The 26,060-nt window shown below is 35.5% G+C and overlaps 7 protein-coding genes across 8 annotated transcripts; 3 read left to right on the forward strand and 4 right to left on the reverse strand.

The window, feature by feature from the left end:
• Window positions 1–4: 4 nt before the first annotated feature.
• LOC145204433 (peptide chain release factor 1-like) lies at window positions 5–2,102 on the reverse strand. The gene has a single exon (XM_080076974.1). The coding sequence runs from the start codon at window positions 1,797–1,799 to the stop codon at window positions 495–497; it is 1,305 nt and encodes a 434-aa protein (XP_079933100.1). The 5' UTR covers window positions 1,800–2,102; the 3' UTR covers window positions 5–494.
• A 320-nt stretch (window positions 2,103–2,422) lies between these two features.
• On the forward strand, window positions 2,423–4,216 carry LOC145204432 (E3 ubiquitin-protein ligase TRAIP-like). The gene has a single exon (XM_080076973.1). It carries the CDS (start codon window positions 2,571–2,573, stop codon window positions 4,029–4,031), a length of 1,461 nt encoding a protein of 486 aa, XP_079933099.1. The 5' UTR covers window positions 2,423–2,570; the 3' UTR covers window positions 4,032–4,216.
• Window positions 4,217–4,245: 29 nt separating this feature from the next.
• On the forward strand, window positions 4,246–9,232 carry LOC145204430 (WD40 repeat-containing protein SMU1-like). The gene is made up of 10 exons (XM_080076971.1): window positions 4,246–4,340; window positions 4,423–4,512; window positions 5,003–5,275; window positions 5,811–6,055; window positions 6,789–6,957; window positions 7,210–7,305; window positions 7,371–7,529; window positions 7,971–8,129; window positions 8,199–8,306; window positions 8,984–9,232. Exons 1-10 carry the CDS (start codon window positions 4,248–4,250, stop codon window positions 9,131–9,133), a joined length of 1,542 nt encoding a protein of 513 aa, XP_079933097.1. The 5' UTR covers window positions 4,246–4,247; the 3' UTR covers window positions 9,134–9,232.
• On the reverse strand, window positions 9,194–12,412 carry LOC145204435 (uncharacterized). The gene is made up of 4 exons (XM_080076976.1): window positions 12,065–12,412; window positions 11,640–11,838; window positions 9,747–10,005; window positions 9,194–9,339 (listed from the first exon to the last, which is right to left on the reverse strand). Exons 1-4 carry the CDS (start codon window positions 12,197–12,199, stop codon window positions 9,255–9,257), a joined length of 678 nt encoding a protein of 225 aa, XP_079933102.1. The 5' UTR covers window positions 12,200–12,412; the 3' UTR covers window positions 9,194–9,254.
• Window positions 12,413–12,844: 432 nt separating this feature from the next.
• On the reverse strand, window positions 12,845–20,748 carry LOC145204427 (importin-11-like). Of its 2 annotated transcripts, XM_080076966.1 has the most exons (12): window positions 20,386–20,748; window positions 19,277–20,004; window positions 18,706–18,832; window positions 18,405–18,495; window positions 18,138–18,306; window positions 17,534–17,706; window positions 16,812–17,019; window positions 15,515–15,735; window positions 14,843–15,036; window positions 14,245–14,292; window positions 13,782–14,138; window positions 12,845–13,192 (listed from the first exon to the last, which is right to left on the reverse strand). In XM_080076966.1, the coding sequence occupies exons 1-12, from the start codon at window positions 20,695–20,697 to the stop codon at window positions 12,914–12,916; spliced, it is 2,907 nt and encodes a 968-aa protein (XP_079933092.1). In that variant the 5' UTR covers window positions 20,698–20,748; the 3' UTR covers window positions 12,845–12,913. The 2 variants fall into 2 exon arrangements, with proteins under 2 accessions (XP_079933092.1, XP_079933093.1); XM_080076967.1 differs by lacking the exon at window positions 14,245–14,292.
• Window positions 20,749–21,156: 408 nt separating this feature from the next.
• Window positions 21,157–23,659, forward strand: LOC145204431 (ankyrin repeat, SAM and basic leucine zipper domain-containing protein 1-like). The gene is made up of 5 exons (XM_080076972.1): window positions 21,157–22,417; window positions 22,472–22,637; window positions 22,698–22,834; window positions 22,900–22,996; window positions 23,303–23,659. The coding sequence occupies exons 1-5, from the start codon at window positions 21,507–21,509 to the stop codon at window positions 23,513–23,515; spliced, it is 1,524 nt and encodes a 507-aa protein (XP_079933098.1). The 5' UTR covers window positions 21,157–21,506; the 3' UTR covers window positions 23,516–23,659.
• Window positions 23,660–23,687: 28 nt separating this feature from the next.
• LOC145204437 (glutathione S-transferase 3, mitochondrial-like) lies at window positions 23,688–25,751 on the reverse strand. Its single transcript, XM_080076977.1, has 3 exons — window positions 25,557–25,751; window positions 24,452–24,574; window positions 23,688–23,966 (listed from the first exon to the last, which is right to left on the reverse strand). Exons 1-3 carry the CDS (start codon window positions 25,671–25,673, stop codon window positions 23,793–23,795), a joined length of 414 nt encoding a protein of 137 aa, XP_079933103.1. The 5' UTR covers window positions 25,674–25,751; the 3' UTR covers window positions 23,688–23,792.
• Between the last annotated feature and the right edge of the window lie 309 nt (window positions 25,752–26,060).

Raw genomic sequence — 26,060 nt, forward strand, 5'->3', positions numbered from 1 at the left:
AAACCTATAAATTAGGATCAAAAATCATTTTTTTCACACAAGTATATATATAAAAAAATACAGACAACACCGACGAATTAACTGTTTTAAAGTGTTCTCTTTTTTTTGTAGACATTCAACTCACCAATGTGCTAAACACAGTATTTGCATGTAGGAAATAAAAAGTTCATGAAAGCATACAAAAGGATGACAACTTTTCGCAAAAATAACTGCCTTGTAAAGTAAGTGGCAAAAAGTGCACTATATTTTGACCTTTAAAGTCTCATCAGTGCTGCGGATGAAAGAATGTTAGCTGTATTGACCAGTTGTAGCATAGAACAAAATTGGTGATGCATGGCTTTTCAGTATGTTACTCAAACTGAAATGTTTTCATGTGGTTACACTATCCAATATATTGTTACCAGCTGCACTGATGAGACCATGTAGATTGAAACAGTTGGTACTTTCTGTAGGTTTCTTATCTTAATGTTTTATGTTTTATGACTTATAAAACATTATTTTGCCTTTTTCTTGTTGGATGCTTTATTAATCAATGTATATTCATCTATAAGTCCCTTCAGAATTGCCATTTTGGTTTCCTTTGCATAGTGTTCATCCAAAGTTTTCATTAATTGTAAAAGCTTTGATCCATTATTTAGTATACTTTGCATTCCATGCATGCTGTAAGCAATCCTATGGTCTGTCACACGGTCCCGCATAAAGTTGTAAGTACGGATTTTATCGGATCTATCCCTTCGCTTTATTTGCATACTTCGCACTGAAGTGTCTTTAGCTAATTTCTCAGCCTTTAGTTTGCTATGAAGCTTCTGCGTCACTTCCATCATTGCAAGTCTATAATTTTCACGCTGGTTCCGCGTGACCTCACAACGAACTTTGATACCAGAAGGTTTGTGGTTTATTTGAACAGCAGAATTAGTAGTGTTGACCGATTGACCTCCAGGTCCACTTGACCTTGAATAAGTAATGTCTAAGTCTTTCATATCAATCTCCTGCTGGACTTGCACCTGTTTTGGTAGAACAGCTACTGTTGCTGTACTAGTGTGAATCTGACCTTTAGATGTTTCAGGCACCCGTTGAACTCTGTGAGTTCCAGCTTCATACCGCAACAACTTGTATGCGTCACTTGATAACACAGCAGCACTGGCGTTTAAAATTCCACCATAATTGTGCTCATTATATGTGATAATTTGCCAATCGAAGCCTTGAGTGTTACAAAAATTTTCATACATCGTAAATAGATCCCTTGCAAACAGCATAGCTTCTGCACCACCAACTCCTGGTATCACCTCAAGTAAAGCACCCTCACAATCTTCTAGTTCTTGGTCCTGAATTAAAACATCAATTAAATTTTCATGTAGATCTTGGACATTATTTTTAAGGTCATTTTGTTCGGATTTAACTTCACTAATCATCTCTTCGTCCAGCTCATTGTCAGCAGCAAATGCTTTTAACTCAAGCAACTCTGATTGTTTTTGTAAAAACTCTTCACCGAGTTCAACAACATTTTGTAATTGAATGTAGCTATTTGAAGATTGTCCACCAAGTTCAGCCAGTAGATTGGGTGGAAAATGGGACACATTCTTCATGTCCTTGGTTGTAAGGTTATCATTTAGTAGAGCCTTTAGATATAACAAGTACTCAGAAAATTCATCTTTTAAAACAGCGTTGGAGTAACAGCGATAGGCATACAGTCTTTGTAAATTTGCTTGTGAAAATTGTTTTTGCTTCCACACAAATTTGTGTAATCTCGGCAATTTTTTTTTCCATAACGACCCTGAACTTAACAATCTGAACCACATCAACGTCTTGTCTGTAGATGTGCGTACCAAAAGTCGATAAGATTTCTTTACTTTTGAACATGAACAATTCGATAATTAAAGACAGTTTAAAAATCGCTCATTTCAATTCCATGAGTTTCAAAAATCCATGTAACAATGCAAGTGCAAACACACTAGCTAAGTATTCAAACACAATGTAACGCACGGACACTTGGCTTTGATTAGAGCCGCCCACTATATCGATATACCGGCTCTGCTTTATTCGAAACGCCACCGAACAAAACTTAACAATCGCTAACACAAAATTGTAAACAAAATCTCACGTGGCTGCACAATCGGACATAGAAATCGTTTAAATTTTGACATAGAAATCCTGACATAGAGATTAAAAAATAGTATCAATTGAAGTTTTGGAAAAAAATAACGACAAAATATTTTAAAATAAAATATTCTATTAGTATCTTGTACATCGTTAAGTTATAGTGTTAAAGAAAACCGGAATCAAAAATTCGTTAAAAAAGTAATTGTCATGGTTGACTGGACTCAACGCCACAATCGGCGCCATTACAAAATAATTTACAACAAGCAGTAAAGCCGACTTTAAATTTGTTTTGTATTGTACGTTGTGAGGTAAAGTTGTTCAAGTATTTTTTGTACGTAATGAACAATTGTTTGTTGGTAATAATAAGTGGCTATTTTGTTTCGATCTTTTTGCCTTTATTAGGTCTTGAATTTGTGAAAAAACGTATGGCCTAAAAAACCACAAAGCTTGTCCTGTAGAAATAGACAAAGATGTCCCTAAAGGGATCTTGTGTTATATGTACGGATTACTTTGATAAAAACAAGGATATCAGCGTTACCAACTGTGGACATGTGTTCCATGCCGAGTGCTTGGCTGAATGGATTAGACATCAAAAAACGTGTCCTCAATGTAGGACACGAACAACTCAAAAACAAATTATTGAAAAGATTTTTCTCAACGTTACGGAGGAAACGGAAGAGAATTTGGATCCATTGGCAATGAGAAACCAGCTTAATGAAGCGGAATGTGATGCCAGAAAATTACGATCCGAAAATCGGAAATTGCATGATAGTTTAAAAGTTATGGAGGATAGCAAAGACAACCTGACTATGTCGATAAAAAAGCTCAAAAAGGAAGTTCAGAAGGAACGCAATACATTGCAGTTGTTTAAGAGTGACATGGAAATAATGAAAAATGAAGTACAAGATGCTAGGCTTGCAAAAGAAAAAGTCAAAGAATTAAGATCACGGCTTAAACTATTAGAAAGAGTAGAAATTGTGTTAAATGGCAGAAAATCTGACGTTGATGACATGATCAGTCAATATACAAACAATTCTGGGAATTCACCAGAGCTTAAACAACTTGCACTTGTCTGCGTTTCACTAAAACAAGAATTTGAAACAGTCAAACAGGCCAAAAACAAAGCCAGCATTGATCTAGCGAAACTGCGAAAGGATGTACATCGAAAAGAAGAAATGTTACTGAATAAAGCTTCCATAATTGAAGGCTTAGAATCTACAGTTAACAATCTTCAAAAAAGTGAAGACAGTTTAACAAATGAAAACATTAGTTTAAAACGAAAATTGAAAGCTTTGCAAAACGCAATTGCTTCACCTTCGGATACTAAATCTTCGGCTGTACATAGATTAATAGCTGAAAGCCCTGCCCCTGAATTTTTGACACCAATTTCTGATGCCACGAGTTCTCATAGTTTAAAACGTGGGGCAAAACTCGGTGAACCGATTTTAATGAAAAAGCCTCGACTGAGTTCTTCATTTAATGAAGATGTCATCGATTTAGACACCACTCCCAGTCCAACTAAGACCATTCCGCTGTGTGACCAAGAAAATATCTTGGTTGTAAGTGACAGCCCTGCAACAAATCGCATTCGAAAGCACTGTAAAGAAATGGGAATCAATTTTGCAGCATCTACCTCTACTTTAAAGACAAAACCTGCACTGACGCGAGTTGGAAATAGCAACAACAATTTTACCTCACTGCAACGAAACAAACTGATAAAAAACAAGGCTGCAGCCAGCGCTGGTAATTCATATGATGGCCTGGGTGGCCACAAAAAGATGACACTTATGCACACAGCTCAAGCGAGAAAACAGGCAACAACAACGTCTGCATTAAAATTTTCTAGTGTTAACAGTACAAATTTCAAAGTACCAACGACAAATTTTTCAAAAGATAAATTTAACAGATTAAAACGAATTGGACCAAAGTAGTAACTTTTATGTGATGAAAGACAAGATTATGCACTTTTATATTGACCTTGCAACAAAACACTTATAATTTCTTTTTCCAAGTTTATATTTTTGATTATCTATGCTGACTTAGAGTATTGTATGACAATTTTTTGTGGGTGTATCAATTTTTTGATGTGCGACTTTTCTTTTTCAACAATAATAGATACTAGGTTTTGCAAAATATAAAATTTCATAATGACACTAGAGATAGAATCTGCTGACGTTATCCGACTGATTGAGCAGTATTTGAAGGAAAGTAATCTTATGCGAACTCTGGCCACCCTACAGGTATGCAACTTGCAAATTCGTGTTATTTTTGTTGTAACTATTTGTACATGGCCACTAATTTGCATTAATGATTTTTTCGCAGGAGGAATCGACTATTTCTCTAAACACTGTCGACAGCATTGATGGCTTTGTGTCAGATATTAACAATGGGCATTGGGATACAGTTCTTCAGGTAATTAAAGTCCCTGTTTTCAAACGTTTTTATTAGGGACTTGTTAATGAAATCAAAGATTTAGTTTTGTGCAGTGTTGCTGTTTGGTGGTAATTAAAGTGAACTCTTGTGAAAGGATTGTAGTGTATAAACCTATATTTACAGATTTCCTTGTAATACCACTAAAATGTGCATAGCTGTTTATAGTTACAAGGTCTGGAAAAATGCTGCACTGCTGGTCTGCAATGGCAAACTTTAACCACCTATATAATATAATTGTAAATTTAAGAAAACTGGAACTGTAACCATATTGTCAACAACTCAACATTAAATTGTGATTTAAACTACTGTTTTGGGCAGTTGGCTTTTTGTATCTGTGCAATTATACTTGGATTTCTGAAGTGCTATGAAATATCTAATTAAATTTTCAAAAAGTAAATTTTTGTTGTTTTGCTAACAAATATCCAACTAACAAAATTTTTTTATGACCAAAACCTTTTTGTCATCACAGGCTATCCAATCTTTGAAATTGCCAGACAAGGCACTTGTGGACTTATATGAACAGATTGTCCTGGAACTGATCGAGCTACGAGAATTGGGAGCAGCAAGATCTTTGCTTCGCCAGACTGACCCTATGACAGCCTTGAAACATGCTCAGCCAGACAGATATCTCCATTTGGAAAACCTTCTTGCAAGATCCTATTTTGATCCAAGGGAAGCTTACCCAGATGGCTCCACTAAGGAGAAGCGAAGGGCTGCTATTGCACATTCACTTTCTAAAGAAGTATGTACTAAGCAATGATAAGCAAAACACAATAGTAAAAAGTGTAAATGCAATAAGTGTTTTGTCAAAATAGATCATAGTATGTCAGGCCTCTTGAAAACATTATGCTGAATTAGCTGTTCAAGCATCCCCATATGGCAAGGCATAGGCTATAAAAGCTTTGTAGTTGGGGACAGCCAAATTAACCAGTAATCAGTTCAGATGAAGATTAATTCACAAGTGGGTTCTAATTTTTCTAGCCCACGCCTTGTCATATGGAAATGGTTGGTGACTGGATGATTTGGTATGACAACATTCAATAGACCTGGCATACTGTGATTTACATATATGAGTGTGCTATGCTCACTGGTCTTAATGTTTCAGGGCTGATCCCAGTTATGATTTTATGTTCATCTTTGTCAAAATACAAGTGTATTTCATGGTTTGTTCATACTTTCTATAGCTTTGTGTAAAGTAGATGCACAATACAGTATTAAAATTTGTGTCAAATGTCTTCTTATATGTTGTTGCTGTAACAAAAATAACATACTAACAGGTCAGCGTGGTTCCACCATCTCGTCTAATGGCTCTTCTCGGTCAATCACTCAAATGGCAACAACACCAGGGCTTGCTACCACCTGGTACTACGATCGATTTGTTCCGTGGAAAAGCTGCCACCATTCGTGAAGAGGAAGACGAAAGATATCCAACCCAAATCAGCAAAACCATCAAATTCGGACAGAAATCCCATGTAGAGTGCGCAAGGTTCTCCCCGGATGGTCAGTACCTGGTTACTGGAAGGTAAGTCTGACATTATGTATCTAAAGTTCTCTAATAACTTGTTTAATGGACAGTTTAAGTGACTGTTCATCAGTGTGTCTATCCCTGATATTTTGATAGTTCAGTCTTATTCTCTAAGATAGACACATATTTTTTATCCCAAGTCACCCATCCGTTAACCCACAGGCCGCAAACCATAGATTTAAGTCAATGAACCCTGCTGGTGGGTGTAATGCCAAGGTTGGCCTGCTTTTTGTTTTTCATGGCGCGCAAACTGATTTGTGTGTCCAATTGAAGTAACAATTTAACCTGTTACGCTGCTTGTTTTCAGTTTTTATCATGCAATTGTCTTAAAATTCAGCCTTCCATGCACAATACACTCTGCTTTCTCTTCATTATTGATGTCTGCAGACATGAAATACTTTTATTTGGAAAAATGTTGGCACGCGAGGTCATTAACACATATGAAAATAAAAGTAAATTGGCATGTGTCACCTAAAAGGTTGCCAACCCCTGATTTGAAAGCATCAAGCCAGTAAATGATAAGCTGCAGACAGTGCACACTATTTTGGCCTTATCTATGCATCTGCTAATGAAAGATAGGCCATGTCAATGGCACTCCAGTTTGCTGGAAATACCAGGCAGTAAAGCTGTGCCTCACCTATTCTGTTTGTTGCCTCAACTGGTTGTAAACCTCAGAAGAACTGGTATACGATATAATTTGTTTACAAACTGAATGGTGTTGTTTTTTCAGTGTTGATGGTTTTATTGAGGTGTGGAACTTTGTAACTGGAAAGATCCGCAAAGATTTAAGTTTCCAAGCACAAGACAAGTTCATGATGATGGATAATGCTGTGTTATGTCTAGGATTCAGTCGCGACAGTGAAATGCTTGCAAGCGGTGACCAGGAGGGAAAAATTAAGGTAGTTGATACTACAGGGTTGATAACATGTTAACTCTGACCATAAACTGCCATTACATGACCCACCTGGGTTGGGCCAGAAACCCAGGGATAAGACAGAGTCATATAAAATGTATATACGACTTAAAAAAGAAAACTGATAAGATTGAATCTGTTTGCACAAGAACTACATGGCATAACAACAAAATGTTGGTTTATGCAAGCATTTTGTACTGATAAAACAACAGCTTCTATACAACTATTTTTCCTGCAGGTTTGGAAAACCATAACTGGTCAATGTCTACGTCGTTTCGAAAAGGCACACGCTAAAGGAGTTACCACAGTTTCTTTTTCAAGAGATGGGAGTCAGGTATAACACAAAACATTACCATAAAGTTTATAACATTACAAAATTGTTGGATTTTTTTTCTGAAGGTATTAAGTGCCTCTTTTGATCAAACCATTCGAATCCACGGCTTAAAATCAGGCAAAACTCTGAAGGAAATGAGAGGCCACACATCATTTGTTAATGAAGCTGTTTTTGTGCCGGATGGCCACCACATTATAAGTGCTTCTTCAGATGGCAATGTGAAGGTAAAATTTTTTTTTTGAACTGTACAATTTTTTATTGGGTCTAAGCCAGTTGTTCACAAACTGGGGTACGTGTACCACTAGTGGTACGCCGGAACTTTTTAGGTGGTACGCGAGTAGCTTTCTGCGATACCTAATTAAAGTCCGATCTAAAATTGCAACTCTGAAATTGCTAAATATGCTAGCCAGGTTGACAAAATGGCCTATTTCTCGGTCTTTACATTCAAACAGGGTTTAGGACTTTAGGTGGTAACACAGCGATAAAAAAGTTGTCAGGTGGTACATGATCCGGAAAAGATTGAGAACCAATGGTCTAAGCTTGTTAGAAAATTTAGTTTTTAAAATACGGAGATCAAAATATTACTGAACACTTTTCTATAATGCAACTTTGAATTGGCAGTCATTTATATGAACCCTATTTAAACTTTACACATGCTTTGCTAGATTTGGAACTTAAAGTCCACTGAATGTGTGAACACATTTAAATCCCTCGGTGCCGGTCAGCAAGATGTAACAGTGAACAGCATTCATCTCCTTGCAAAGAACCAAGAGCATTTTGTAGTTTGCAACCGTTCCAACTTTGTGTCCATTATGAACATGCAGGTATGTTGAACTCATATTGGTGTTTGCTTAAAGGTACAAAGCCTGCATGTATTGTTTTTGTTTTGTCAGGGTCAAATCGTTAGGACTTTTAGTTCCGGAAAGCGTGAAGGAGGAGATTTTGTTTGTGCCACTGTCTCACCAAGGGGAGATTGGATTTATTGTGTTGGAGAAGACAAGGTAAACATTAGAAAGAAGTCCACAAATCACATACACACAGATCTGGTTAATTGCAAAACTAATTGGTTAAATAAGCTTTTTTCACAATTAACGGGATAATTTTCTTAACAAATGGATACAGTTGGGATTGATGATCACTCTGCAACTTAATGGGCTGTGGGTGAGACTTGTCCCCAAATACACTATGACCATACTCTTTGCAATAAAAGTAATGCAAAACAAAATATATTCACTAGCAAAGTAATTTAATGCATTAACCTTGTAACTAATAGTTTGGTCGAACAAACATACTTAAATATCAATTTTGTCCAAAAATTATTTCCACAATGAAAAATACAAACACATCTGATAGCATGCTGGTTTGTAATATATATGTAATATCATTTCAGCCCAGTAATAGTAGTCCTCTGATAACCAGAACACTTGCAGTCTTATTAATCCCTATTACAATAAAAACACATAGCACTTGGCGTAAATGTTAGCAACTGGTCACTACTAAAATGTTTTCACAAAAACAAATCAGTTCTTAGTTTGTTTATTTCCAGTAAAGATGTGTTTCAAAGCCCATAATCACAAAAAGCTTCTTTACATATTTTTTACTTCACAAATAGCTATGTTAAATTTTGAAATGCATTGTCCACCATCTTTTACTAACACTTTGCACACAACCATTGTAGGTGCTCTACTGTTTTTCAACGACCACTGGCAAGCTGGAACGAACTCTCACAGTTCATGATGGTGATGTCATTGGCATATCCCACCATCCTCATAACAACTTGATTGCAACGTATTCCGAGGATGGCCTTTTAAGGCTGTGGAAGCCTTGATGTAGGTTTTAGTGGCTGTTGTATCTCCACATGCTGCCCTGCCATATTGTTTTACTCATCAATCGTGATTTGTTTTTATAAAAAAAGTTTGTGAAAATATTGTGCTTGTCTTCAGTTTCCTTCATGTCATGTTGAGTGCCTGGAGATTGACAGAGTTTATTCCACCAGCTTTTAGAAGACTTTGAAACCTTTGAATTTCCAATAATCTGGTGACAAAAGAACAATGTTAGATACACACAGAAAATAAGCAGAAATAAAACGGCACAATTCATTCCAGTATCACATTTTTTTAGTCTTGAACTTGCATATGACCAGGTAAAAATATCAGTGGTGCTATTTACTACTAAAATGTGTGGTGGCTGCCGTTGGTAAAAAGTATCTGCGATGTGGCTGTCATAGCGAAAAGGTTGTGCCCCCTGAACTAGATTAAAGGGACTTTTATATTGTTTGTCAAAATCCGTTGCAATCCCAAGAGGTTGCAACTTCCAACCCACAGGTTGAAAACCACTGACCTAAATGATTGATTGAATATAATGTTATGTTTATGTAACATGGCAGGTATCGAGATAGCAGATGGAAAAAACAAAACAAACAGGTAAAATTTTAAACTTACTCCAATTTCTGTTTCTTTCTTTGTTTCATTTTCTTGGGTTTGGCAATTTGTGGTTTAAGTGTGGAATTTAAGGCTTTCTTTTTCTCAACAGGTACTGAAGTTGCTTTATTTTTTAAGCCCTCACTTTCAGGCTTTTGTTGTGTGGGTTGAAAAATAGGTAGAGCTTCTTTTAGCTGTACCATGTTTCCTACAACTGGGACATTTGCTCTAGCTTTATTCTTTTTCTTCTTTGCCTCAGCAGCATAGGATGTACTTAGCTCTAAAAATAATTGATTTTGATTGCCAATCAACAACAGAGTTTAACATAGGATAAATATTATGTATCTTAGACCAATATATGTATACAGCAAGCAAAATGGGTTAAAAATTTACAAATAACATAAATGCAGCACTATTAAGTATATTGTTCTTGTAACTAGAATGGTGGCTTTCTGATATACTTCCATTTTATATATTCTATACGATATTTACCAATTTACTATACACATCATTTGATCTACACATATCATTGTTTTTGTAAACAAAAACTAATGGGTCCCCACACGCGTGTTTGTGCGGATTTACAGTAAACATTTTTTTTAATTCTTAAGCACAAATTTTTAGAAAGCATTAACCCAACAATAAAAAATTTTGTTTGTATTTTTTTTTGCACTATTATTGTCGTATAATTACAAAAACATTAAAAAAGAACGAAACAAATACTTTGAATTTAATCTCTTGCTTTGACCCAGATATTGTCATCCAAGGTCGGGTTTTAAACACAATTTGTTTCAGAAAGCTGTAACAGTTGTGTTACAGACACTTTAAATTAAAAAGCGATTTGCTGCAAGTGTATACATAACAAATTGTTTTTCATTTAACTTTGTTTCGCAAAACGAGTATACCATTGACCTGTAGCAACCTTTTAGGGTGCACACGCCAAGCGACTGTTTGACCTTTTGACACCGTTTTCAATAGCACGCCGTCCTTAGTGTTCAACAACACCGTTTGACCTAATATATACATGCCTTGAGTATTTGATTAAAAAAAACGCTACGTTATGACGAAAGAAAGTTCTGAACTGTGTTAGTAATACCTACTAATTGACCTTAAGTAACTCGTGGTCATGCAGCGACCAACCTGACAACGAGCATTTAAAAAAGCATTTATATTGCAAAAAAGTCAAGTTTATTTTTTCATATTTAGTTGGATTAACAAAGTTTTGCTTGACATATACAAAACCGAAGCACACCTTTTAGGTTTAAATCACGTCATATGTGTGAAACCTTTGCCAAAACTGAAAATGTGAGTGATAACTTAATAAAACGACATAGCATTGCTGTGCAAAACAGCTGATTTCTAATCACCGAAACGACGTCTCGTAAAATGTCTGTCCGACGTCAAGCTGAGCTCTCCCGCTCTGCCCTATTATTCGTAAACTTACTCTCTTGGGACTTCTGCCTACAGTGTCTTTCTTGACCAAACGAGCGTTAGACACATTTACGTTTCTGGGGCCTGTGGGTGTACCGCTGGGTCATTCGGGGTCAAACTTCTGGAGAATCAAGTTCAGATTAATAACTAACATATGTCCAAATTTAAATCAATTTGAAGCACTCTTTCTTGACCAAACGAGCGTTTAAAAATTTTACGTTTTGGGGGTCTGTGGGTGAACCGCTGGGTCATTCGGGGTCAAATTTCACGGGGACCAAACTCGGATTAATAACTAACATCTGTCCAAATTTGAATAAATTTGAAGCACGCTTTCTTGACCAAACGAGCGTTACAAACCAGCGTTAGACAGAAAAAAGAAATACGGACAAAAACAATATGTGTCCCCTTCAGGGAAGGGGACCCATAATTATGGAATACAAAGTTTTTATAGTGACAGTTTGAAACCTTTTTCTATTTTCTTACTTTTCAGAAATTCTTCTTTTCGTCTCTTCATTTTGTCTTTCTTTTTCTCAACAATATCCGTCTTAGGCTTTTGTTTTTCAGATTTTTCATCTGTTTGATTTACTTCCACATTCTCAGCAAGACTTTGTGTGAACAGATTGTTGATATTAATGTTCAGTCCACTGAATGGGTTTTGTTCCAAGGAAATTGCATTTTCCACCTATGAAAAAACGGTGTTCACCTAATGGTTCCTATTTAAGTAGCAAAGTACACAAATATGTCTTACTCTTAGGTAACTAGTAAATGAATGTAACTTTAAGCTGTTTTGAAATCAAGTTTGCAGAGTCAGAAATTGGTCAATACCAGCAAAATACAAAACAACAAAGTCAACCTTTTTGTATTATAACACAACTTTAAGTCGTATACCTGTTTTTAATTTGACTTACTTTAGGTTTTTGGGTGGAGTAAGTATTATTATTTGTATTCGTTTCTTTAGTGATAATTTCTGAGTCTTCATCATTTGATTGAAAGTTTGCTTTTTGGTGAATTCTTGACGTTTTGCTTCTCTTGATTTTCCCCATATTTAATTAGCATCACGTTGTGATAAAGACTAAACACCTACACTTTTTATAAGCACTGTACTGTATGTTGCCTGAATCCTGAACACGTGCGTTGTATGTTTACTACTAGATACGTGCAGTCAAGCAGAACATGTAGGCAATTTTCTCGCAGAAATATCGTGGTTATTTTATCGCAATGCGATTTTTTAGCATCTGCCCCCATTTTTTATCACAATGGTGACACTACTAGATGTTTGGTGGAGCGTAGGACACAGAAATTGTGGTAATTTTATTTCAGCTATGTCATAGCTGCTAGCTGCTATGAGAGCTATCGGATTAAAGGTCTTGAAACATATCAGGATACATCCAGTGGTGGGTTCTATGACAAAAGTCATATTTTTCAACCAGTTCTGTCACAAAAAGTCCATTGACAGTAAACAGTAATGCTAACCGGTTCGCTGATCGAAAAAAAATTCGTGAGATGGTTCTACAGAACCGGTGCGAACCGGCTGAATGCCACCACTGGATAGCCTACATCTACCAAGACGTCGTATAACGCAACAAGCCAACAACGGACGGTTTTTAGTGCTAAAATCGATCGCGGAAGACTTGATAAACTCGACAAAATCTGCCACTAACTTCACTCAACACAAGCAATAACAAAAGTACGAAAACATTTGAAATTTTCTGTTTAAAGGATTTGGAAACTGATTGGTATTTCATGTCGCATAGGGATCATAAAAATTCACGCAAATCTTTTAAAATTTGGGGGTCAATATGGGTGACAAGAAATTGTTGCATTTCGTCTTGATTGCCGAAAACCTCTTCGATGGTTTGAAGACAATTTCGCGTGAAATCCAACAAAGAAATTTTATGTGCAGGATCTGCATACATTAACCCCCTCATGCGGTCAGCATGTGGGTCTTCTGTTTCAAGTTGTGACGTGGAATTGGGAACTTCACCTGATATCACTGTGGTGTCGATTTTATCTTCGTCACAAACGTCGAAAAGAACCTGAGATATAAAATGTTTAAAGCCAATGAAGTGACTACAAGCCTAAGGATGGGTCAAATTGGGATCGGGTATAAAGACTAAAGAGAGTTGAAAATTATGTATGATTCGGTTTTAGAATGAAAGTTTGTCAAAAATGTACACGAACTGAAAACAACAAACACCTACAGACACACTAACACATTATCGGTATAAGTTTGTGGTTTATTAAGTCCAGAAGAAGTTTTACTACGTTGTAGTGGTTTGTGGTAATGGAACAAATTTATTTTGGACCAAGTTTCTATGTTTTTAAATCTTGGTGTTTGACCAAAGTTACGACGCAAGCTCAACAGGCAAACGGTGGCCATTTATTGCGTCTTTGCTAGGAGCTTTATCCGACTCGGTTTGTGAAAAAAATATCGCAATAGGCCTGCCTCACGTAAACGTTCAAATTTGTACTTCCTTCGAAAGGACACCGTATATTCGACTGTAGGAGTCCGATCCTTATAAAAAAAAACTCCGACTCATCAACCCCGGTATTGACCATCCAAAGTCGCGAAATTTGTGATTAACACCTCCCCGCAAACATAATCACCAACGCAGAACGGCTTACCTGGACACAAACTGTAAGTGCTCTTGGTAAACAAATCTTAAGAGCTTGTTGGTCTCTTAACAATCTATCCAATATTACTAGGGAAGCGAGGGCGAGGACTTTTCGTTCCAACGTTGCTGCGACAGTATCAATTCTTTCGCATAGAATCTGAGTAAGTTTGTCGACCACTTCGCCTGATCTTTGTCCACCTAAGTCTTCCACAACAGACCAGAAGCCTTCAGCATGATGCAGTGCAAGCCTTGCTATAAGAATTAGACGGTTTGTTGCAAGAATCCCGTACGCTTCTGGGTGTAAAACTTGTTCAAGAGTGTTGCGAAGGTAAAGGTGAAAAACTGTTGCTGTTTCGTGTGGTGAAACCTGAGAAAAAGTCGATAGAGTTTGGAAACGACACACAAAGTACCTGGAAGCTGCAGACGATTAGCGTCAGTAAAATGTTTTATTTTTGAAACAGAAATAAGTTTACCAAGTTTGCCGAGGCATCGCCAGTTTCCGTCTTTTTCAAAGTTTCCGTCTCTTAGAATATTTGAAACGATTCACAATACGGTATATAGTTTAACGTTAAATTCACCAAATAATAAATTCGCAAACAAAAGGAATTATAAAGTAACAAACGTTTAAAAACAAAGACGAACTTAAATTGAAGCATGTGAATTTTTCCAAATGTGTTGGATGTTTGGTTTTAAATGTACCCACATTAATACCGAAACATAATGAAGTCACATATGTATGATGTAACAATAGCTTCTTAAGTTTTCTGTCTAGAAATGTTGTTTTCTAATTTTGATAGTTGTGAAAAAATGTATTGTTTGAATTTGACCTGTAACTGGAAGAAATAGTTTTTAGAGGTCTTTTGATCTAACATTAATTGACCTTTAAACATGATGATTGCAATGAGCAAACTTTTTTTTACAAAATTGCAAACATGAAAATTTGTACTGTTTACATGTTTCCAGAAATTAGGCTGATTCGGCTTGGCACATCCGAAACACAAATTGCAACCCAAAATCTGGCTTTTTATAAACTACACAGAGAAAACTAAATCACAGAACATAATGTCTTACCTTTACCATTTTAGTTACAAGACAGGCAACAATGTTTAAACATTCATCCCTGACATCTGTGACAAGTGATTGAACAGCACTGGAAAGAGCTGTTGCATATTGACTGGACATAAAATTAGCAGCGCCCAATACAACATAGCATTCAATTATCTGAAAACATTCCTTCAGCGATTCAGAACTAATTTCCAAAAGACCTGTTACAAAAATAAAGTTACACAGACATCACATACTGGGTAATCAAATAATCTGTTTAACTGCACAAAAAAGATTGACATATTGGTTTAAAATTACATTTGAAAAGTATAGGAAGAAAGATAAATGTGGTTTGCACTCAATAATGTGTAAAAAAAATAGCCCAACTACATTTTTAAACTGACTATCTTTGTTTTAATGTTCAGATAATCACAAAATTCATTTAATTGCATAGAGATCAGGAAACCGTTGCCTATCACTGGTAAAAAAATCACTAATAATGGCATGAAAAAGCGTAGTAAATTGCCTCTGCATTAACCTGATTGGTCTGTATTGGTATTTTCTTGTTCAAACAGGAGGCTAGTTTAGAAACCCAACCATTACCTATTTTATTACATTCTCACAAACACCTCCTTTAGCCATACATAAAAAATCCCTAACAAAAATACGTTATCTAAGAGCAATAAAAAATTCCCTCACCAAACATGTTGCCAAACAACTGCATGAGGTCCACAGTGAGTTCAGTTGCATTTTGCATCACATTGAGCCAGAGATCAAGACCATCAGCAAGGAGATAGACATGTGCTGGTGAATTAATATCAGTACTACAATGTATTACTCCAAGCAAGAATGGGTGAAGACCTACTGAGTCCCTGTTCAAGGCAATGACCACTTGGGAAAGTGTGGAAACAACAGCACATCTGAGAGGAAGAGGGTTAAAAAAATGGTTAGTAAATTGATTATGTATGATGACAAAATTGTTACACACACTAAACACACATGATCATCTCATTTCTAATTCGCCAAGGTTTTTATGCTTTTAACCAGACTACCTTCTTAACTCATGACAGTCTTTAGTTTGGGACTATGTCTTAATACCGTATTTACTCGATTGTAAGCTGCGGCTTATATTGTTGTTTTTGTAAGCTGCCGTTTATGCGGCTTACAATCGAGGGCGGCTTACATTTTTATTTTATACCAAAATTATTTCTACACTCCAACGTTTTAAATTATTTGGGGTTAAAAACATGTATGTATGTACAGATTGGACGTCAAAATACGTTCTGTTGGGTGCAGTTATCAACGTAACTAACTGATTTGGGTAAATATTTATTCTTTATATCAACAGAAAGATGTATTAAGAAACAATAGTATCAAAAATTCCAGCGTGCAGCTTACAATCGAGGGCAACTTACATTATTTTTATTACACCTCAACATGCGGCTTACAATAGAGGGCGGCTTATAAACGAGGGCGGCTTACAATCGAGTAAATACGGCATGTAATGTTATTAACTGCTGTAGTTTGAGGTTCAGTATGAAATATGTGATTAACTAATGTGCAACTAAACAGAAATCATATATATCCTGCTAATTCTTAGTATATAAGTCAAGTCCTGTGGTTTCATGCAGTGTTTCTTGAACTTTATTTACCCTGAGGTACACTAATAAAAAAACTTTGGATTGCACCAATAATATGAATTTGAAAAGTCATAAATTCAAGGTTTATATTATGTAGGAATGGGCTGACTACAGCCAGGACCTATGTACTCTGTACCGAGCATCACTATTTTTGATGCTCAGTGCTCGGCAGAGCAGTTGCACAAACTGACCAGAGCATTAAATTTACATAAATTTTGCTATGCACTGACTTGAGAGCCAAAGGCTAAGAAAGTGTGTCACTTAGATCTATGTAATGGCCAGTATTAGCATTTCAAGAATTTTACATATTTCACCAGATTGCACATACTAAAAATTTACCAAACAAAATCTATTACCGGAGCATATTGTGTGATTCAGAATTCTGCCAGATGTCAGGAAGGATTTGTGCCAGTTTGTGGATGCTTGAAGTAACATGTTTATGAAGTCTCTCAATTACAAAACTGAAAACATGCAGCACCCTCATTTTAGCGTCTCCACTTTCAGTGTTTTGCAACAATTTGTGAAGTGAATCAGTGCACTGCTCTTGAAATGGAGCAAATGAATCTAAAACGCAATTAATTTACATGGGAAAGTAAGGGATATGTTTTTACATTTTTGTTAGTGATTTACTTGCCAATCAGCTCTAAAAATACAAATTTTTTACAACTTATTTGTTTAATAAAGTTTCTTTGATTAAGCCGGAAGACCAAAATGAATATAGGAAATATACATTAAATGTTCATCAAACTTGGAAATTTTGGCTGGCTGGTTATTATTATTGTCTGAATACCAATAAACAAACAACATTTCATTCAATAGCCTACAAAAACAAACAACGAAACGGTTTCCTGCTGAAATATTTCCTGTTTGACTTTTTCTTGTTAATATCCAACACAGCATTTATTAAGTGAGCACAACTGTTAAGAATTTCTGTAAGTGTGACATAATATATTTTCAACTGCATCTTTGTCAGAATTTTTTTAAACCTTTTTAATGATCACACAAACACAAATAGAAACTTTCAACTAAACATGACATAAAAATATTAACTTGGTTTCTTTGGAATCAAAGATCTTACCAACATCAAATTCAAAATCATCAAGTAATGTCCGCAGAGCGCTTGATGCAGCCAACCTCACTACCATGTCCATTCTGCCATCAAGTGATGAAATAACAAATTCGTATAACACACAGCGAGACTCGGTAGGGGGTTTGACACCAATCCACTTCTCAACCAACCGTAACACACTCCTTTAAAAAATCATGATAATTTTTTTTAAAGTTTGTTGTTTGTTTTGGGTTACCAAAAGATTATTCTGGATTTATTTTGCTATCTGTTTTGTTGCCTGTTGATTTAATTATTTACACATAATAGACAAAAAGTCTGATTTATTGCTAGTGGGCTGGTAACATGTATTTCCAGTTCCACAAAATGCAGTCGGACCAGTGTTTCAGAGCCAAATGTCTAGCACAGTCGCCATTAGATACATTTAAAACACATTTTCATTGTCACATGTTCTTTTTGGCAATTGTATTTGGCCCCACAGTAACAAAGGTTGCCCACCCCTGGTTTAAGCTAATTTAAAATAATTGTTTCTACAATTCAGTAAAACAAAATTTGGCAGATTTGCAACAAGAGCAACTTCTTACATAAATAGTGTTTATTATTACTAAAAAAAGACCTGTGAACAATCTTTCCCTGAGGATGAGTTTGGCATCTTTGTACAGAAGGTAACAAATCGTCAACAAACCACTGCTCAAAGTTGATCGCATCAAACAGTTCATTGGCAGCTAGACCAACAGCAGAGTATACCGCATCATTTGTCAATATAGTTTCAAGACTTTGGTCCTCTAAAGAGAATTATGCAATTCTTAAGTTGTTCAGCAGAATAATTGCCAGCAAGTAGCATTAGGTCAAAAAGCCTTGGCAATTACAAATGCATATTTACCAGCATTTCTGGCATTGATGCTCTGAAGAGTTGACAAAATTACTGGAACAAGATGGTGTGGATTGGCATGTAGAATTGTCAGGAAAAGGGTCTGGAAAAAAAATGTACTGAAAAAACTTTATCCAAAGTAATCATTAGGCTGTTGTTTTTATCCAAACTCAGTGCATACAGACCGAGCAAGTTAAAATTTGAAAGTTTTAAAAGTTTGATTTACATTTAACAGTCATGTGTACATTAAAGAGTTTAGGTTTTTTTAAGGGCTGGTAGTTAAAAACAACTTATGATATAAATATATTCACACTTCAGCACTTGGTCGCAAGTTGTATTTCCAAATCTCTCCAATTTCCTCTGAGCAAAATTCTTCTGCATCTTCTTCCCATTCTTCCAGGTCTTCCTTGCTGAGTGGGAAAAACGTAAAAACCAAGCATCTGAAAATGAAGTACATTTTACATCAAAGTTGGAATTAAATCCCAAAGAAAAAATATAAGTGAACATGAAACATATGCAAAGCTGTGAAAAAACAGTTTGAGAAAGAGAACTTGATTCTGTGTTTACAAAAAGATATATATACATAGACAAATCTGGTCTACGATATATATACTGCATATCCAATTTGTCAAGCTGTTTTATGAAATTTACTTTTAATGCTATGGATTTATAACCTCTATGCACTTTAACAGATTATGCAATAAACCAGATATGTCTGTACCATGTTTACTTTTTTTGAGTCCAAGCATGCATTTTACTTTATTAGGAACCACAACAGGAGTACATGTTTTCCTTCACACAAAGTGAAACACATAGGACAATATTTCCATATCAAACCATACAGTCTTTTATTAACTTCATTGCAAATCTCTTTCTAAATTTACCTTAACAGTTCTTCCATGTCTTGTGATGTGACAATTCCATTAGCGGAAGCATCAACAATTTTCTTGATTTGGTTCAAACAATTGACAACAAACCTTTCCACAAAACAGTCCTTGTTTCGGCTGTGCACAAAAATGCATTGCCTAGCGAGTTCGAAGATGTCTCTCGCAAAACCACCCAATACACCCTCTTCAGAATTTAGTACAATCTTTGAATAGGTGAGCAAAAGTTTGTGAAATCTATCTTCGGCTGTTTGCGGCAATTGCAGTGGTGTTGGTCCACAAACTGCATTGAGAAGAGCTTTTAAGTTGCCAAGAAGTGCAACGAAAAATGCATTTTGCTTTTCAATGATTAGATCGATCCACATATACTTTATGGCTTTCAGTACATTGATGTACTTTTCTAGCAGCATGTTCACATCAATTTCAACTTCTAGTGTTTCAAGTTTGGTGATCAAGATTGAATGAAAGTTTTGCCACAAGCCGTAAACCTGGTCAAAACAACTGTTTGAAAGTTGAGAAAAAGTTTTTCGGTCATTTGGAAGTTTTTTGGAAGAAAGTTCTTTCATTAAATATCTCAGCACCAAGAGTTTTGTATTGTCTCGAATATTGTCTGCTGATGGATTAATCTGTTGGAGTTCATTAAATAAAGATGGAAATAAAGTTGTCCAATGTTTTGGTACATCATAACGTGCAATTTTCGATATGACAACAGCCATCTGTAGAGAGATCTGAAATAAAACAAAATTTATTTTTTAAATGCAAGTAAATTTCAAAAAAATTGAAAACTAAATTAGATTTCAGAGATTGGTTCGTGAGATATTCTTTTACAGCACTTTTCAGTCTGCAGAACATGACAGTTCCTGACAAGATTTTGGGTGTGCACGACCTTTATGTCCGCATGCAAGACCAATTTCAGTTGGCACAAAGCAAGCAATAGAGGTCAAGGCAGGACAATAAAATGCCTTTGGTGCAAAATTTCTGTGTGCAAACCTAAAAAATTGCATATATAGCTGCCATACTCTGATGACAGGATCACATATATAGGTAAACATTAAACAGGCAAATATAGCAGAAATTCCATTTAAAATACAATATTTAATTTGACTGACTTGCTGAACAGGTTCATCCAAGCAATTAAGGATCTCCGTTTTAATTAAGGTTTTCTCTTCATCACCCATCGGTGAAGGTCCGTGAGTTCTCCAGTGCCGATCAATTCCATTTTTAAGACACAGCGCAGCTAACCAACGTGCATTTACTTCAACATTGGAATCATGATAGAGAATAATTTTTAGCAATGCAAAGTGAAAACCGGGTTGTGACTCTGAGTCCTTGAGCATTTGGGAAGCTGGTTGAAAATCGTTGGCATCTTGACTGATGGCCTTCCTTAATACAAGGATCAAATCTTCTGAAGAACAGTTCATTGTCTTAGATAAACATCAACTTTTGCTGTAACACCAAACAGCACACATCTCTGTAAACATTAAAAAAATGGGAATTAATAATAGTAAGAAGACTTGAATACCGGCATGAATTATGAAGCAAAAAGCAATAAATTTGTCTACATTGTATTACTTGATATTTATCACTAACCAATATCTGACAGTGACACTAATGTTTATGGTCAGTAAACATTATAAGTATTCACCAGACAACTAACTAAAAAAGTTACAACTCAAAAAACAAATGCATCTTTAATTTTCCACGCTCCTCTTGATCTATCGTTTATCTCATGGGATCTAACTTGCCGGTAAACATTTGGCGGGAAATGATATCGTCAGTGTTTTTTCGCAGAAAACTGCAATTATTAATTGTTCAAAAATAATAAGGTAATTGACAATTTAGATTAACACAACACAATGTTTGTCCCACTGCACTAGTATGATTTGATCAAATAAAGTATAAAATCAGGTTGAATTTGTGGTATAAAACCTAAATGTTAATGTGACAGACTGTCAGTGTCACTGACACGAGGGACTGGAAACTTATTTACTCTTTAATTACTTGTTTCCAGACCAGGTATAAAACCAGGCGTAGAGCTCTTCTGGCAATTGTATTACAAACACGAAATATAGTTAAAGACAGAGTAGTTTCATACCAACTCTGGTTTGTATGTTAGCAAACATTTTTTGTTTATTGTACTTGGTCATAAGCATAACAAAGTGCTGTTTTGGCAAAATGAAACTTGTTTCAGTTTGTTGACAAACACCTGATTTGATTCAAGGCTCCAAAAATGTTAAAATTTTCTGCTGCTGGAGACAGCGATGCTGAAGAAGATTCATTTGATTTTGGATATGAAACTGATTTAACAGTTTTATCCCCTCGTGAATCCACAACAGAGAATATACAAGATGTTGCTTCAAATTCTGCAACTAGCCATCCACAAGCTGACCAATCGTTGTTCATCAAAAATGGACAAATTACTTTGCTAGCTGACTTGCATACTGCAGTTATTAATGGGTCATTACCACTGGTCGCAAACATACTTGCTGGTGACCCAACAATGTGCAACAAATTGCTTGGTTCTGGCTGGACAGCATTAATGTATGCATCCAATTTTGGAAAACTTGAAATTGTGCAGAAATTACTTGAAATAGGTGCAGATGTAAATGTTTGTGGACCCTCTGGGTGTAGTGCCCTAATGGCAGCATGCAAAAGTAGTTGTCCAGAAAAGTTGGTTTGTAACATTGTTGAACTTTTGTTGAAATTTAACGCTGATGTAACAAAGCAGGATAATGCAGGGAGAACTGCTCTTATTTATGCTGCTCGAGGTGGAAAATGTGAAATTGTGAATGTGTTATTGGGTCATGACAAAATTGACTTGAATTCAAAGGACAAGCAAGGCTGGAATGCAGCTGATTGGGCAATTTACAGAAACTATATGGAAGTGGTTAAGTGCTTAGCTAACAAAGGCCCATTACACATTAATGTCAACCAAGAGGCTATTTCTACTGAAATAAAGAAAATTTTAAAAGAAACAAATAATTGGCTCGAATCTAAAATAGATACAGATGAAAGCACCTGTGAAAAAGACAGAAATTTGGAAACTACAAATGTGAAACCTAATGAAGAGGGTAATACCGAAATACCCGAAGAGCCCATACTACTTGAAAATATTGAAGAAAACACACAAAATTATGAAAAGTTGGTATTCTTATCAAAGTAATATTAATCAATTATAAATATTTTTTGTTGCAGGTACGGTCAACTTGAACTGCTGTTATGTGGTTTGGATTTGCCACACCTCATTCCTTTGTTTCATGAACATGACATTAGGTTTGATCAGCTTTTGGATTTCACTATGGAGGACCTTAACATAATAGGAATTAAACAACATGGTTCTAAATTACGAATACTGAAGGCTGTAAGAATTTTTATCTAGCAAAGTATTTGTAAATTGTGTATCATGCATTTTTCTTTGCAGGTTCGAGATTGGCACTGTCAAGAGTGGAAGGAAGAAAGTTTGCCCGATCTTGCCCATTCTGGTATCACATTCAAGAATGTTCAGGCGGTTCTCAAAAGTTCAAAAGACCATCTGCAGTTCATTTCTAGGTCTTTAGGGTACTGGGCTACGATTTTTGTACGATATATGTTCACATCTTGCATGTATCTGTTGATATATACAGGTTCATTCAAAAGCAGCTGATCATTCATCCACAGTTACTGGCACCAGCTGCAAATATGCACTATGAAAAGGACCCACATTGTCATGTACTACAACAGGTTAAAGTATCACACTTGCAATATTTCTGCTGTTTGTACAGAAAATGAAGCTTTTCCATCATGTGATTACTTTACTTCAAACTCAAAAGTAGAAATCACCTAGAATGTGCTTGGTGGATGAACACTAGAAGGAACCTATGTCTGTTAATTTAAGTTTGTGAAAAAAACATTAGGTCATTAGTCCTTTAGGTTTTAAGACATGTATATTTCACCTTGACAGCATTGTCAGTATCGTATTCAAATATAATCTATTCTTAATGTTTTTCATAAACTGCATTCAATGTAAATAAATTTTATTTGATGTAGGTAGAGGAAATCGTGCTAACAACCCATGGCTTATGCTCCTCATTGAAGTGTCTGCATGTTGCAGTCAAGAATATTCCTAAAAAAGCTTTTGAAAATAATCTACAGCTCAATCAAGCTGATCACATATCAAAAGCTACCACAAAAACAGATTATGCTCTGTTCTTTGTCCTGACAGCTTTATTTTCTTTCCAGGTCATAAAAAGTGTTTTGTAACTTGTTTAGACTAGACAACCTCAATTATGTTGTAGTATTCTTCATTTTCTTCTTCATTAGTATTTCATTTCTTTTGCCTACCCAATTTTCTTTCATTCATTTTTATTTCTACGGCGGATTGGTCCAATAAAATATTTCTCCTTATGCTTGCATTGTTATAGCACCAAAAAAACAGTGTTTCAATCAGTGATATTCATGTTACAAAAACCAGAGGAATGGAATAGAAAAATGATTTGAAGATTGAAAATTACAAAATACGATTGTTGCAGAATGCTGTTTACAAAATCTCCAATTTTTTCAAGGCAAAGCAGGTTGTCAATCCAAGTAGACCAAGGCTTCCAATATATCCAAAACTTCCCCATTTGCGATTTTTAGGATCCCCACTGGAGTAACCCTTAGCGTATGCAATTCTTCCCAGAATCCAAACCATCCCAAGTCCAGCTGCGGTTCTCTGGTGAAGAAATATGGGTTCATTTTAGATCGCTTGGCAGTAACCAGCACTTTGATTAATTAATTTGACAACTAATATGCTAAGTTATAATACAGTTAAATTCGACTACAACCTAATTTCTGTGAAGTAAAAGAGGAGTGAAGTAAGATGTAATGTTGTCAATTAATCTGTTAATATTTATGTCAAAAAATCTGTACAATTAAACACTTAATATTTACAGCAGAAGAATATATTACTTAAAAGTTTGTTAGTAATTTAAGAAAAGTTTTTAGAAAACGGATCACTGTAGAAAACAAAATCACACAGTTGGTCATAAACATAAATTTTACCAAAACATTGTCCTTCAAAAATAGGAAAATATCGTTGTAACAAGCACGGTATAGCAACCCTGATTATACAACTATGTCCAAGAGAAGAGAAGCTAAAAAAAACAACACAAAATGCAATGTTATTCCATCATAATTCACATGCGCAAAAGCACTTACTGGGCATTCAAGTCCACCAACAGTAAGCATAAAAAGAAATGATGGGTGGCCTTCCAAAGTGTTCTGGTGAGCTCGTTGAACACAATTGAACGCTGGTTCCTTGTCACTGTACATATTTGGGTACTAAAAACAATTATTAGGAAAGTTAACTTTCCTATGTGGATCAAGCACAACACAAATTTTGGGAGATTCTAGTATTTCAAGTATTAAAACACATTCAGTTGATTTTTTACATTGGAAAAAAACCCATTATGCAACAGCAAAACTGGGATTTGCTAGTAACAACAAAAATAAATGGTGCTGCATAATCATCTAAACCAGGGTGCCCAACCTGTCGATAGCAATTGACTGGTCGATCTCGGACTGATATCAAGTCAATTGTGAGGGATGCAGAAAATAATTTAAAATAGTTGTTTGTTGGACATTTTTAAGGAATGTTGCTGTACATAAAGACCTCGGAGAGAAGAGACTTATCTTAATGATATTAAGAGAATTGATATGTTCATACCACTAATTCTCAGCAGGCGCCTTGTTACGTCAAAAAAATGTAATAGTTACAGTATTGTTACTTTGTACAGGTGTTTGGTCTGTGTTTTTTTTTTAAATAGATTGCATTTTGGGGCTTGTCAATCAAAATTAAGTTTGGTTTAAACTTTTTTTTATCATTATACTTTAAAGATTAGTATTGGATCAAGTTTAAAATGGTGCGCATTGCGCTGTAAATAAATCATACGTAAACTACTATGAAAACATATAAAAAGGCTCCGAAAAATGCATGTTATTCTTTGGTAACAAACACATAGAGTTGGTTTTTTATATTACTAATTTGTCTTGGAATGGTAGATCCCGAGAGTTCTACTACCCCAAAAATCTGGAGTCAATAAAGGTTGGGCACCCCTGATCCAAACCTTTAACTAGAGATAAACCTGATTAGGAAAAAAGTTAAGAACGGTATATTATATAGGTTTCCTTTGCAAAACGAAACGTGTATTCCACAGTTTTTTTTAGTTACTGTTTGTTTTGGTTTCAATGATAGTTAAACTTTAAATTAGCAATTCCACAAACAAGATACAATTGCAAAATACACAATTTATAGTAAACTCACTTCTACTCCATATTGTTTTCTAGCTTTGACAACTTTCATTGCCATTCCCTGCAACATAACCCAACTTGCAAGTCCAGTTCCAACCACATAACCGTAATCTTTAGGTAGTGAAGCCATTTTCTTTTTACAACAGCACAATTACCAAATTTACAAGTGCAACAATTTGTTAGATTCTATAAATGTAATTGTAAACAATACAATTTTCGTTTTTTGTAAAATCATGATGACAATAGTATAACTACACTTAAAACGAAACAAAAATCGTGTTTCTCTATGCTGTTTTAATGGAATAAAAGTAAGTTACAGCTTTCATTTGTCCTTCAAGGGGTCTTACGTGACTTTTCTACCCAGCAAAGAACAAAGTCCACTTCGTTTCCAACGTGCGACTGCCGACTGCGACCTCCAAAAATCATGACGCATAATGACTCAGCATTTAATATTTATTTTAAATTTTTTCGTCTTTTGAGTTTGACCACATTTTTGTCAAACTTCTCTAACTTTAAT

The sequence above is a fragment of the Phallusia mammillata genome, chromosome 8 (genome assembly GCF_965637545.1).
Source record: "Phallusia mammillata chromosome 8, kaPhaMamm4.hap1.1, whole genome shotgun sequence".
In the NCBI taxonomy this organism is placed as follows: domain Eukaryota; kingdom Metazoa; phylum Chordata; class Ascidiacea; order Phlebobranchia; family Ascidiidae; genus Phallusia; species Phallusia mammillata.